The following is a 14,851-nucleotide window of genomic DNA, read 5'->3' on the forward strand; positions in this document are numbered from 1 at the left end:
TTGTTGTGTAAATGTTATTTGAGATCTGAGATATAAAATTTCTATTTCTTCTTGATTTCTGCTATTACGATAGAATCGGTAACGTGTATGTGGTTTAATGTTAGGTTGGTTTACACTATGTAAAAATTGTATGAATAATTTATTCTGATGATCGATCGACATACATCGATATTCGCGATCTGTGCGTTGAGAACGTATCGAATGCGCAGCGTCCCTCCATTGGTCTGCGCAGTTTCGGCAAGTTGCGTCTGGTGCTTCGTCGTTGTGCAATTTTTCCAAGATACCCAGATAGCTCAGGGACGTCTTATGCACATCCATAAGACGTCCGGTACTGGACACTGACAGATAACGTCCAAACGTCCCCTGAACGTCCCTGGAACGTCCCAGTTACATCGTAGGATGTCCTTGGGACGTCCGATGTGGACATTCCCAGAACGTTCTCTGTACGTCCCTGAGACGAACAAGTGACTCCGTCGTGCATCGTAGGACATTGACGCTGCCGCCTGCCCCCGACTTTTGGGACACCCTGTATAAAGGTCTAAACGTAAAGTAGATTTGGTAATATTTTACATAAACGAAAAGAGGGTTTCAAATCTTGTCTTGGAGAATGAATTTCAGCTTGTATCAATATTTTTTCTTACTAAATAACTAGTGAGAAATATGTCATTCGGTTCATATTACCATAAAATGCGATATTAGTGTAAACAATAGTCGCGAATAAGCGTACCAGAAAATGACTGTCGAATTTCAGTAGCAAATTGTCAAATTATCGAAAGCGACAGCCATTTTGATTGGCGCCAAGTACTTGGCGTTGTCACGAACTTCGATTCGTAGTATTTCTCTAAATTTGTAATTCAAATGTAATTTATTTAAGTAATTTAGTAATTCAAAATGAAAGTAAAGGAACACGTTGCACGTTTGACTTTGGCGTTAAACAAATTAAATTCAAAATTAATGCCAGTATATAAAACTACATGGAAATTGATACTTTTAGATTATGAATAGCGAGTATTTCGAAAATTGTATAGATTCAAATAGTTGTTAATTATCCAGTTACATCCCATAATTGATTTTTGATAAAGTTACTGTTGCCCTCAAAAGCACTTTTAACAGGTTTTATACTACAATTCGTAGAGCTTCTGCTATTAGTTTTACCGCAAACTTCGTCGCACCTCTGTTGAGCTTTCCGTTTTTCCACAACATTTAATTCATTTTTCTCCTCGTCTCGGTAAAGTATCTTCTGTTCGCGTTTAACAAATAATTTCTCTTCGATTTTCGTCGCGGCGCATTGCTTCTGGTAATGATAATTCTTCCAGCATCGTTGGAAATTCGTGAAAGCGTTGCTCCAAATGCAAAGTTCTTCCACTGAAACGGAAATATTCTGCTCTATAAACGTTTCTAGTCCTTTATTCACGAAACTATACATTGAATTTAAAGTGAATCTTGTTAATAAAGCAAGAGAGAAAGATAACTGAAAAGGTTATATCTGTCTCACACGCATTTTAATAAATTTCATTATTACTAAATCTCAATTTACATTTTTTTTATATAACTTTGTATTTAGTTCTACATGTAAAAACTTCATGAGTCACATTTTTTTATTATCCAATTGAGCCTAAATTTGACACAGAGTAGTTTCTGCAATTTACACAATAAATTGTAATTATTTATAACTAAGGCGTGCCTACTAATGGGTTGCCCTAAGTAACCTAATGCACACACTAGATCTCTACTAAAGCTTCGGCCATGAATATGAATTATTACTGCCATGTTCCTTGAGTATTATAGGAGTGGGATATTAATTTGTCAGTCTTAGTACGATATGATAAACAAAGAATTGAATGGAGAAATAAAAAAATTACATTATTAGGCTTAGTACTGTTTAAGTACCCCTCAGAGTTGTATACATTTATTTATTTATAACTGGGAAGTATCATTTTGAAATAGTGACCATTTTCTTTAAAAAACAATTAGGAAATTATGAGAGTTAGAGTCTCTTAGATTAGAGGGTTGCAGGCGCCTTTACCATTTCCGTGTCACTCTCAACGTTACCGATTCAGACTGGAATACAAGCTTAGCGCTATTTTAGGCGTAGGAATTGGAACTACATGTGACAAAACTTAACCGATAATTTTGTTTCTACAAAGAATGCTCATTTTGTCTGTAATGCTATTTTAATGACAACGAGGTAATATTTTCTTATGAACCTGTTGACTTATTTGAAAGTTGAATTGGTAAACTGAATGAATATTCACACAAGACATTCATTATGAAAATGCTGTAAATTTAAAGTAACAACATTACGTTCTCAGATTATTACACTAATTGTGTACCCATAATTATGTCTCAAGCCTTGGTAACATTTAATGATCGATTCAAACGTCATATTGTTTATATTTTGAAATGAAGGAAGATGATTGAATAGTTCAATTAGATGAAGAATTCAGGGGAAAAATGATTATAGTCTAATTCCACAGAGTAATTTGCGTGAAAAATTATCAGTTGTGCCAGCAGGATTAACAATTTTCTTCTAAACTGTGTTTCTTTTCATTTTTTGGTTAACTTTCGTGCTACGATGGTTAACTACTGTATTGCATACTTAAACGTGATTTTTGTACCATAGAGAATTAATGTTGTAAACACGAACGTCCCTGAAGGAAACGACACGTTAGGTAGAAGTGCGCTGGCCAAGTTTAAAAGCGCTGGTCCTTCGTACAGGGCTATTCCTCTCATGGTATCCATCAACCACGGCAAATACAGATAAGGAATACCATACTTATCGCCAGCCATCATCATCCCCGTTGTTATCAATCCTGTGATTACATTTGTCACGAATATTACGATCTTCAGATCTGCAAACAACGTGACCGTTCGCTTCGAATTTTGACAAAGGGTATAATTTATAATAAAAGTGGTTTAAATCTAGATTTTGATCAAAAGTTCACATAAAATTGAAAAAAAGATAGGTCACTTGAAGGTGTTAGAAGGCTAAAAAAAATATAGTTTTTTCGATCAACTTGAAGCAATAAATGCTTGGTTTCTTCTTGATATAGTATATCATTTAAGTAAAGCGTTTTCTAAAAAGAGCTTCAGAATGTTAGTTTTTAATATCAAAATACGTCAGCGTAGTCGCAGTGGGTACTTAAATATGGAATATCATCTTTCATGTTTAATTGTAATCATATGTTCTTCCATTTAAGATTACAAAAAAAGAGGATATATTCTACAATTTGTGCTTGATTAAAAAACAAAATTCTTTAGCCCCTTTCGAAAAATCCTCTATAATTACTGAAACTTCGTCGGAAAAGGGCGTTAAAGGGTGCTGATTTGGTTACTGTCGTTCCAAAGGAAGCACGACTTCCGGCTTCAAAAGAGATCGAACTCAAGCAATGCGTCGTAAAACAAATTAAAGCCACGTACAGTGCTTCAACCTGTGACAACGTTACCATACTTTACATTTCTCGAAATCACAACAATAAAAGCGATATTTATTACAACAGGATTTTCAGATAGTCTTTAAAGAACTTGATGCAGTTTTCTTTTACCTTCGACATAGGCTCACACGTCTGTTTCCCATTTTTCTTTTGGTCCTCCGCGTAAGAGCGACTGACAGTCCTCTTTAATTTAAGCACCATCTTTACAGAATTTTCTCGGTATTTATCCGTACATGTTGGAGCATTTTTTGGTTATTCCGTCTACCTGTCCGTTGGACAGACAGTCGTAACAAACAAAGAACGATATCGATCGATAACGTATAATCGGCAATTTCAAACGTACGACCTGGAGTTGTTTTATTGTACCAATATACACTTTGTAATAATTTTAATGATTGAATTGCAAAGGTTTCGTCGTGTGAACAATTATCGAATTTTTATCGAGATTGTCGGGCTTGGGTGTGAAACAAGCAGAATACTTGGAGCCAATTGTGCACGGTCAAAACGGATAGCAATATTTCGTCGCGTTTCATATGAAGCCCGTCCAGAAACATACTGACGCAGAATACGATTACTTCAACGATAATGACGCACAGCTGCATTAGCAGCCAGGGTGTGTGTAGCATCGGATATTCCTACAAAAATATCATTCGAAAACTTTAAATCCAGAAAGCAGCTTGCTAAAGGGTTTTCTCAAAGAGGCTTTAGGATTTATGATGCCCTAGTGATGGGCATACTAACACTATAGCTACCGACATTTCATTTGTACACAAACGTTTAAAAACGATCATTTGACCTGTCGTGGGTAGGTTTAGTGTTAACAGAAATATATAGAAATATATCATATAAATCAGATATTTTATAGGGTTTGTTTCATTAAAAAACACACACACACACACACAAAGCCTTTTTTTGGAAAACGCTTTATGAATGGCTTACCGTGATCGCGCCTAGCATGATTAAAGTATAGTGTTCTATCCCCAGGATCGAAGTCATCAGTTTCAGGTCTCTATTCACTTCTGAGGAAATTAAAGAAAGGAACTAGTGATTGTTGAGAAATTTAGTCCTAGTAGAAAGTTAAAATAACGTTTCTATTTCAAATTGGCGAATAGAAAATCGAAATCTGGCACGAATTGAATTTTTACAATATAGAATTCGAAGGTTGAAATTTGCGAATTGGGATTTAAAGATTAGAAATTGTAAATGTGCGTTTAGAAGTCTGTAGTTACCAGTTTCCTTGGATCTGCATTCGGTCGTCGGTCTGGCTGGGCTTTTATAGTTCATTATTCGAACGATGTCGAATGCCGTAATCACCTAACGATTGGACAAAGGTTAGCACAGTGATTTCTCGATAAGCAGAGTATCTATTCCGATAGTTTAAATATAGAGTTAAAAATGAACTCGGAACTGGTATTCAACAAATAAAATCGCCAAATTCACGAATCAACGTTTCCTCATCTTTTTCGCAAAGTAAATATCGTAGATTCGTGACTTCGTCCGGTACGCTATTATGCAGAAAGAATTAATGAGTATTACGATCGACTAACGGTCCCAATGAGGCCCAGCATGATGACGTAGATCGAGTTTCCCATGACATAGTGATCGCACAGGGTACATGCCAGTCGTCCGATTCGCTAAAAATTATGAATATTATCTACGTACTTCTCAAATTCAACTAATTAAAAGTTTATTCCATTGAGTGAACGACTAACTAAAGCTCCACTATGTTCGCTAGTTTTTCGTCTACCTCGAAATCTCATAGTTCATTGATCTTGATTTAAACGATAGCAATAATTTGATCAAAATTCACGTTAAGGTTAATTACGCGACTCGTTGTATTTTTCAGTATTAATTTTATGAACACACGCGGCTTGTGATGTAAGTCAAAGATACTGAACGTCCAGAATTCGTAATTACTTCGACGAAAGTATCTAAAAGATCGCCAAATAATTCAATCTTCCTTAGTTCGATTCGATTAATTTTCACTACGACGGACACGACGCTGTCACGTTAACCTACTAACAATAAATACCAAATTGTTTTTGCAAAATTGATGGTTTACTTTCCGTGCGTTGTATCAAAAAATTCTTCAATAAACAGAGGATTACTTATTTCATGAAAAGTAATTTCGTTCTAATTATACGACGTGTTTTATAAATAGGAAAATGGAGACAGATAGTATCCAATGTTATCGACACAACAGACAACAATAAACGATAGTACTGTAAGCTTTTACAACCATTCCTTTTAGTAAAGAATCATCAAAAGGAGAAATAATACTAATTTTATTGTCGAAAATCTGTAAACATACGAAAAGTATCAATACAATTCTTTTTATTCATAATATGTTATGGAAAAGGTTCTAGAAAAATTACAGTGCCCTTTGGTCGAGTTTCAATTTACATATTTTAAAAATTATTTGACATTCAAATAATGTTCAATATCCAAAAAAAATGTTTTTTTAATAATTTCTACATAGGACACTGCTATTTAAAGGCAACATTAAATTATCGAACTTTAAATTAAAGTGACTCCTTCAAAAACCAAGTTATCCGAATCAAATTTTGGTTACATACTCTTTGAAAGGTATCGAACAAAGAAAGGTATGAATTTTGTGATCGGATTATCTCTTTTCAACGTTTCTTTAAAAGATGTTACATCATTGATTCACAGTCGAATAACCATAGAAAAATACGTACTTTCAAAATTTTATTTAGAAATTATTACTGGTAGTTGATTTTCACATGAATGCCTTCCCCCCTCCTAAATCGACACATACATGCACACGAGTTACAAACGCTTACCGAATGTTTACTGCTTCCGATGACAGCAGCCACACTGGATGAGAGGGAGTGTTTACGACAACGTGCCATTTTCTAATTTCTCCCGCGATTCGCATAGCTCGGACGCTTGATCATTTTCCCATCCACCGAAATTTTCTCGCTAGGTTATACAGTGTAATTTACAAGTGCAACGGTTCGTCATCCGCGAACAATTTGAATAACGACGAAACATTTACGTTTGCGTTCCACTTCAGGCAATCTACACTTGCCTCGTTTTCGGTTCTCAAATAGGACAAAAATTTCTTACGATGAACAAGTACCCTGAGAAAGTTCGAACGCTACACGAGAATTACTCGACGGTGAGCTGAACAATAGAATTCGACTATATCTAGTACATTTGTTAGACGTACAAAGAAATAATCCACAACCTTTTATCAAATTCGATGTTTATTAACAACGCATGTTTAAATAATTCAATCCTTAAGGATACATTCTAGAGTAAACTTTTAAAGAGAGAGGCTTCTTTGGGAATTAAAAAAAGGAAAATTATAAGTAAACTTTACATAGAACAGTGTTGGTTAACCAGTTATCATATTACTTATCCCTTTAAACTTTACAAGTTTGTAACATATATTTTTTCGCTGTCAATGATTTTTTCAAATTTAGCAAACTAGTCCATTTGGTATTAGTCACATCACTATTGTACGCTCACACTGTATTATATTATTTTATCTTATATCTTTCATCTTTAATTTTTATTTATTTATACATATACCATTTACCGTCCAATAGTTTGTCTCTACCATGTTTTTTTCTCTTTCATGTATTTAGATTATCCTGTTTTGATCATTTTAGAAAAGACCATAGATGAAAACGTTCAACAGAAACGACAAACGATTTGCTACATCAAAGGTTATTGATTTTACTACCCAAGCTTTTCGGTGTACTCGCGGCATTGTTATCGAGGAAAGAACATATTGTAGCTTTTACCTGCTGAAATTCGTAACAACTATAGTAACGAATGTGCTTCTTACTAGCATCCATCATTATCAATATTACTATGCTTATCTCACTGATTTGTTTTGACGAAACTCGAATTGAAAATCACCCTTACACGGTTATGAAAAGAAATAGTGGATTATTTATTCGTACAACTAATAGAAGCATCCATTTTGTCATACGAGTCATTTTTCAGGCGGTCGACTATAGATTTCCACCGCGAAATATTAAAACGAGTTCGTCCAGCATAACAACGAAGGACGAAAGGCTTTCCAAGAAGAATACCTCCGAAACCGAAGTGTTGCAAGTTTGCCAAGCGTTGTTATTGTCCACTTGCGTGCTCTTATTGAGCTATTACAGCATTCGTTATGGCCAAACCGAGTACAGTGTTCTGGAAAGCGGTCAGCTCGTTCATGGATATAAACAAAAGGCTGTTGTCACTTTGAACTTAGGTTACTCTGTACCGTATTCTTTGATTTCCTTTCTGGCAACTGGTATGCTAGCATATTCTCTCGTATCGGTGAGATATTTTCGTTTCTGCTTTGAATGACCAAAAGCTTAGAGTATAAGGGGATATATAGAGTTTCTCTTCATTAGTCTATTGATTATTGTAGAAAAGACCATGCTGGAGTCTTCCATCGATAATTCTTTACTTGACTAACCTGGTGGACGATGTCAGTGCTGTTCTTGCAGCAATGTTTCTATTTCTCTTCAATTGCTCGTTACCAGCTGCTCTGTTTTACGCGACAGGATCGGCGCTGCTAATACGTACGTTTGATTTTTTAAATTTAAAAACAAAAGTCAGTTAACTCGTCATACCTCAGTGTTCGACATAGAGAATGTTTATGATGACCTAATATCAGTTTATTAGTATTTTGTTATATATTCTTTCCGCTGACTATTATTGCAATTATAATTTGAAACAGACGGTAGATTTTAAGTTACGACATAAAAAAAGCTTGACGTTCTCTATCGAATAAACTATTGTTTGTAACTATTTAAAAAATGCAGCTCTTAGTATATCATGGGTTAAATGGTTAAAATTGTATCATTTAGTTGGTGAAATTTGGATATGGCTGGGCGTTCTGCGTCTCTACGAGCAAAGAACGTTTAAATGAAAGCAATCCTATTAGAAGATCGTAGGGATTCGAGGATAAGGGTGGAAAAACGCATTTAAAAAATCTTCCACAATGTTCGCATTGTATTTTATAATCTACATGTACAGAATTTGTAATAAAGCGTTGTTTCATGTCATGATGTTTCCAGGATTCGCGTCTTCTTGCCTTATAGCGCTCGAGTAAACGATAGGACATTCTAAAAACTCCCTCTGACATTTCGTTTTCAAATTGACAATTCGGATTTCTGGGCAATCGTCCATTCTGAAACACAGGGTGACTTCCTTCATTTTATTGCAAATTCACTTTACCTAAATTTTTGTCGTATAATGTGAAACACAGTATGACTTCTGTACTTTACGTTAAATTCACCTTTTTTTTTTAACTTTTTGCTTCAACCAACCATCTGTCTCTGACGAGTATATCGATCGTAAAGAAATGCCAACATGTTATAATGAGAGCACTCGTAATATTCATAAAAAGTAATTACTATGTGTTGTTCAAATAGCAATTTTAGTGAAATTTAAAATATATTGGTACGAACACTACGTAAAACGAACAAATAAATAAGTATAAATAATTATTATGGCAAACTTGTCTAGAGTATGAACAAAATAGTTGTTCTTCCCTTCGTAAATGTATCCAGGCATTTAGATGATCGATTGGTTACATTTAATTATTAATTATTATTTTAATTTGCTGGGTATCTTACCTTGGACAATACTTTCTTACTGCTTCTGTTAACGTATATGTTCCAGTGAGATCCCTTTTCGATATTTCCCGTACGAGAAATCCCATGAAAGCTTGACACGGAACTCCTGTTAATTGAATATCGTTTTCCAGTTCGATTGTCGCGAGTGTGTCTGGTTGACATAAGTCTTTGTCTCTGTGGAGGGTTGACGATTTCCACAAAATTTATACGTTAGTTGTTGCGGGTACTATAAACAGTTCTCCAAAAAAGGCTTTAGTTTTCTATTCTTTAATAACAAAATAGTCTGTTAGCATAATGGTGGACATTATCCTTCAAAAATGTTTACTCCTCTTGTTGAGGGATTCTGCAGTGAATAAGTTATTATCATATTTTTGTTCTTTTTATTATTGAAAATTATTATTAATCGTAGATATTTGTACTTTCATTCAAAATGAAACCAAAGGAGGGTATACTCTTCATTTCTGTTTTATGAAAATACAAAATCCTCGAGTTTCTTTTGGAAAACTCTCTGGATTTCTGGTTTTAGAAACACTCACTTGCAAATAAACTGTTTCATGGAATCCAAAGCACAGAACATGTTTGGTTTGAGAGCTATTCCAGGGACGGTCCAAAGCAGCTGTGCTTTCGCCGCCATTTCTAAAACCTCGTCGTTCAAACCTTTCACAGCATGCGATAGTTTCGTGCTAAATAAAAATTTCTCGAATTAAGTGGGCATTTGTCCCGATTTTGTACTATTTATCAAACGCGAGCATGGTCTAAATCAGTGATGGATGGCAAGATCTTTTATTCGACAAAATTTTAAAATGAAGTGATGTACGTGTCATGATATTACGGTAGGTCGCATCATTTATTATTATAATACACAGATTTGAATGCCCGTTTTGAAATTAAACATACTAATCAGTCCTTATTGACGTTGCTAATTTAACCTTACCCTTTGAAGAATTTGTCAATCGAAATGTTGACGTTCTTTATATTCGTTTCCCCAGATGCTAGTCGTTTCCTGAGCTGTTCTTCCGGTGTTGATTTTGGAAAATAGCTACTCTCGACAGAATCATTTAATTTTAACTTCAGCCTCGCCCTGTTTGCAATCCACTCGTTCGAGTTTCTTTTAACAGGCTCCTCTCTCAGTAAATTTATCAAATAGACCTACGCAATTTGTTTGTATTACTATCGGTTAAGTAACTGGATCGATCTTAGACATTCGATTATATTTTTACATTTAAACCTGGATGCCTACGAGCTGCAGTTTCTATGTAACAAAACTCCATAGTCGACCAGTTTTGGTTCTCCAATTTGAAGAAGTAAACGTTGGACGAAGCATTGATTTTGGTGGTTGAAATGTCTTTCACTCTGAAACATCGAAAGTTCTTGCTCATGGTTAATGTCAAAGTTCTTCACATGGAATGTTATCGTGGGATATTATTGTTCATACCGACACCTGTTATCAATGATAGTAGGAAGGGCAACAACCACCGTAACGAAGACCAAGAACAGCAAAGTTCCGATTATGAGGCAGGCTGTCATAAATGCGAAAAACAGATCCATTGGCCATTTTTTCAGCTGGCAGACTACACCTTTGATTATCGGCGTTTCGTAGTGTGTATGGGGAAACATGTGGAACTTTCCACCGCGATTGTCTGGGTAAAGGAGCGACACGTCCTCGTCGAACGGATCTGCGCGTTTCGAATGGCAAAAGACGTTCAATATTCGGTCAGTATTGAGTTTTTCTAGTGACTATTAAAGTTAATCCCGTGAAAAACGAAAGGGGACATAAACGAGCGGGAGAGAGTAGTGTAAACACGAGGCAACAAGAAATCAGAGATCATAAAAGACTCAATTGTGAATTTTATGAAGAGGTATCGATTAAAAGAATGATCTCGCTTCATTTTTGTAAAAAATTAAAAGACATTGGTTATACAAGATTGTTTGTACGTACTATTACTGCATTGGAGTATCAAAATAATATTTCGTGACGAAGATAAATTGAAAAATAACTTCGTTATACCGATTCCTTTGGACTTTTGTATTCTGTGTATGCGTTCATAGTACTCGCGGTTTTTAAAATGTCGATGAAAAAAGTGGCATCGATAGGTACCACTGATATTTTTGTCAAAATTAATCTTGGAATTTATATGTTTCTATTGATCTTCTAAATCTTTTAAACGAAATCTTTGAATTTAAGTCTTTTCGTTCTTGTGAGAATTCTGACTGGTATAAATGCTGCGTAGATGATTAAAGACAAGTTGGACACGGCGAGAAGTCAATATAACGCAAATAATAGAACTGTTTACATCGCAACTATCATTACATTGGACACGTATTGCGCACGAGAAAGAACAAGTACGGCGGCGCACATAAATTGCACCACTCATTTAACATTAAAAGGAAAATAACGAAGGACCATTTTATCTCGTTTATACTAGGTCATCTCGTAAGTTCGTGCCACAGATTGTATTCGTATTTAATGAAAAAAAAAAAACTACAGAAAATTTACAGCGACGATATAATGACTTTAATGAGTCGTTAATATAATAACCAGAAAAGTGGAAAAAGATCGTAGAACAGAAAGAGTGATTATGTATAAATTATCAAATTTCGTTTTTAACGGTCTGCAAGACCAACACGCGAGTTGGGGAATCTTTATCATTGGATCGTGGAAGTTTATACATTTATATCAACTGGAAATATAGAAAAATATATGAGGAAAAATTCAAAAGTGTATAAAACGCCAACAACATTAATACATGTTACATTGTTCAGAAGATAAGAGATACTTTCATTTAGAAATATGAATTTGCATAAACATCCGCAGTCTAGAATTCAGCCAAGGCATTAGGTGAACGAAACGTTAGGTGTTTTAAAGACCAATCGGATACGTTTTAGAGCTTGTTCTTTTACAGTCACTTACCCTTCGTGTTCGGCATAATGTCGATACTTTTGCACTGCTAATGTCGTCCTCGTCTCCGGCCGTTTATGCTGTTAGTATCGTTCGCCAAGTCAGCATTTCGTAATAATTGGCCGTATTTAAATTGAGTCACGATTATTTGCCAGAGTACGGAGGAGGGCTGTCCCGTGGAGCTGGCATAACGTTCAAAGTGGAACACCGAAGCGCGTTTCGTTCAAGAAATACATGCTCTTGGAAATTGGAATTCTTACATGCGGACTTCGCGATAAAGGTTATCGGTCGTTCTCGCTTGTTTCTGCACACTGATTCGATTCTCACGCGAAATTGTTCGATGTTGAGCTACACACGCGAATTTTCATGAACGTAACGTAGCAGTTACGCTTTGAGAATAGAAAAAACAAGCATAATGATCTAAAAAAAAAAAAAAGAAACTCTGACGTATATCGAGGATCGTGGAGCAGAGATGGGGAACCCTTTGGCACTGATAGACTTTATGCGATTTCATGGATTTCTTATAACGTCGTAAATTTCTTGTACGGTCATTTTTTCTAAAATTGTAAACAGACGTGTACTCAAGCAGAAACTTATGTTTACTTTTCGCGTATTACAGACGAGCAAAACAAGAAAAAGGGTAACATATCTAAAAATGATCGATCGATTTTAATTAACTTCTAGGAGACAAAGTTTCTTTTTTCTTTTAGTTACTCTAATTGATAATTGAAAAAAAAAAACATTATTGACAAACCATGACGAAAGGTCGCTCCGAATACCTAAAAAGGATATAGGTTCTCCATTCCAGTTTTAGAGAAAACAGTCGTTATTGGTTTCGAATTGTCTTTATTACAAATAACATCTTCACAATTTCTGCTAGAAGTCCTGATGGCAGGTATCCATGCTCCCAAAAATAACACGCATAGTTATCATTTTTACCGAGGTTTTCCAGCGTACTGAACCTAAATGGCGTTAGACTAACTGCCTCGCAAACTGACTCGTACTGTTCGAACGAAACGGTGTAGAAAATATTCGAATTACAGTGATCATCGTTTTTAAGTGACAATTCTGATACTGGATTCAAGTAATTCAATCATTTCTCTAACGTTGAAATTTATTCAGCTCGAGCGATCAGTCGAGTATCATCCTTTAATGAAAATGAAAATTTGTGTTCGTACTCCAATATACTCGTGAGAATATTATTAATACATTGGCATTATTTTTTCGTTATGTTTCATTCAAAATAAACCCAGATATAGTTTTATTTGGACTATCTTTAATTAGAAAGTGATTTCCTAAAGGGTCTTGATAATTTCTTGAGACATGATTTAAATAACATACGATAAAACTAGTCTTTTGTCACTTGAAAGCGGCAATTACCGTATTGATGCGTATCGACGCTTCATCGATGGTGTCTTTAATAATAAATAAATATCAACGATACTAATTTATTTTGTCAGCGAACGCGTGTGTGTTTTTCTTTCTCGTGGGAATGCAAAGGAAAAAACAAGGCACTTTAGTTAGACGACTACTCGTGTCCTAAAAGTACAATACACAGTTTTCGGGGCATCTTCTTTCCCTGTCAGTCGTCGTCGCGGTTCTAGGTTTCCAGACTGGCTGAGAGACAAACGTTAGAAACGCATTCGTTCAACGGGCATTTGAAAATCTAGAAATCTTTCTATATACACACATGCTTTACTCGCGTTGGTAAAAATGATCATTGTTACAATGAAAGCAAGAGAAGAGTTGACGTGTCGGCGACCTCGGTCACGATCCTAAGTTTATCCTTTCACTTCCGTCGCGTACTAAATACTCTCGTTGCGCTTATGCGATTTTTACGTCTAAATCTAACGAGCATGCCGACTTTGAAGTCCGAAGAATGCAAACTATAACGCGTTTCGAATAATCGTGAAATTTTATTTCGTTGAATAGTTGAAGGGTTAATACGATGATAAAAAAGCGCTGCATGCTTCGTCTTCGAAATTATTCGAAGAATATTCCTAAATGAAGCCTTCGAGAAGCTTGTCAGAAGGAAGAAAACCTCGTTCACAATTTACTCTTCGTTCGTCGTGATTTTTATGAGACTAACCTAAGCTTCGGAAGCTTCGCACTAACCGACCCGCGGTTTCACAGCGATTTAGACAAATGAATATATTTTAATGGGGAATAGGAGAACGGTATAAATTCGCATAAAACCAGGTGTTTTCAGAAATTATGCATCTTAATTACGCGAAAAGTCAGTTACGTTCGTTGATACTCTTACCTATCTTATGCTTAGTTTCCTCAACCCTCGAACACAGTCATTTAGAAGCGATCAAAGGGTATGCGAATTTCGCGAATATTTAACTCAGCGTGAACAGAATCAGAGACGAGGAAAATTTTATTCGAATAATAGATAATAAATATATCCAACCTACGGTAATTTATTTATAATGTTCATTTCACTAGATGGTTCAATTTTATTTTTCATTGAGAAATATTTCATTCTACGTAACGAATTGAATATAAATTAGAATTTATTCGAGATTTTTATCTATATAAGAATTTTTGACAATCTATCAATAGAATACATACAAGTCTAAAGGAATTTCCGCTTCGTCTCAGCGAAATGACGGACCTATTTAAATTGACTAACGAAAGCTTTAAATTAGCTAACGAAACGAAAGGTTGCAGATGTACGCGAATTTGGCGTTATGTGTCAACCAGTTTGAAATATGCCGACGATCGTAATGCAAAATATAGCTTGACAACTTAGAAAAGGTCCCCACTGTGGGCAAATGCTGGTCCAGTCTCTTCTCTTACCGAATCCTTATGGGTTTACTTTTTCTTTCAATCCATCAACGTTGTCTAAACGAGAAATAAGGCACGGAGATTCGGACCCACGGTCCTGCGATCCAGAGTCGACCGCT

The 14,851-nt window shown here is 35.4% G+C and overlaps 2 protein-coding genes across 5 annotated transcripts in view; one reads left to right on the forward strand and one right to left on the reverse strand.

Annotated features, from left to right (window-relative positions):
* LOC128887194 (uncharacterized) overlaps nt 1–14,851 on the forward strand; it is a 97,926-nt gene that overhangs the window by 17,069 nt on the left and 66,006 nt on the right. The gene's annotated exons all lie outside the window — the stretch shown is intronic.
* LOC128887187 (uncharacterized) lies at nt 8,400–12,299 on the reverse strand. Of its 4 annotated transcripts, none has more exons than XM_054142802.1 (7): nt 11,955–12,299; nt 10,479–10,563; nt 10,264–10,396; nt 9,978–10,192; nt 9,580–9,726; nt 9,044–9,217; nt 8,400–8,595 (listed from the first exon to the last, which is right to left on the reverse strand). In XM_054142802.1, exons 1-7 carry the CDS (start codon nt 11,968–11,970, stop codon nt 8,463–8,465), a joined length of 903 nt encoding a protein of 300 aa, XP_053998777.1. In that variant the 5' UTR covers nt 11,971–12,299; the 3' UTR covers nt 8,400–8,462. The 4 variants fall into 4 exon arrangements, with proteins under 4 accessions (XP_053998777.1, XP_053998776.1, XP_053998775.1 ...); XM_054142801.1 differs by having other exon boundaries at nt 10,485–10,719; XM_054142800.1 differs by having other exon boundaries at nt 10,479–10,719.

This window comes from Hylaeus anthracinus, unplaced genomic scaffold (assembly GCF_026225885.1).
Source record: "Hylaeus anthracinus isolate JK02 unplaced genomic scaffold, UHH_iyHylAnth1.0_haploid 11985, whole genome shotgun sequence".
Classification (NCBI taxonomy): Eukaryota; Metazoa; Arthropoda; class Insecta; order Hymenoptera; family Colletidae; genus Hylaeus; species Hylaeus anthracinus.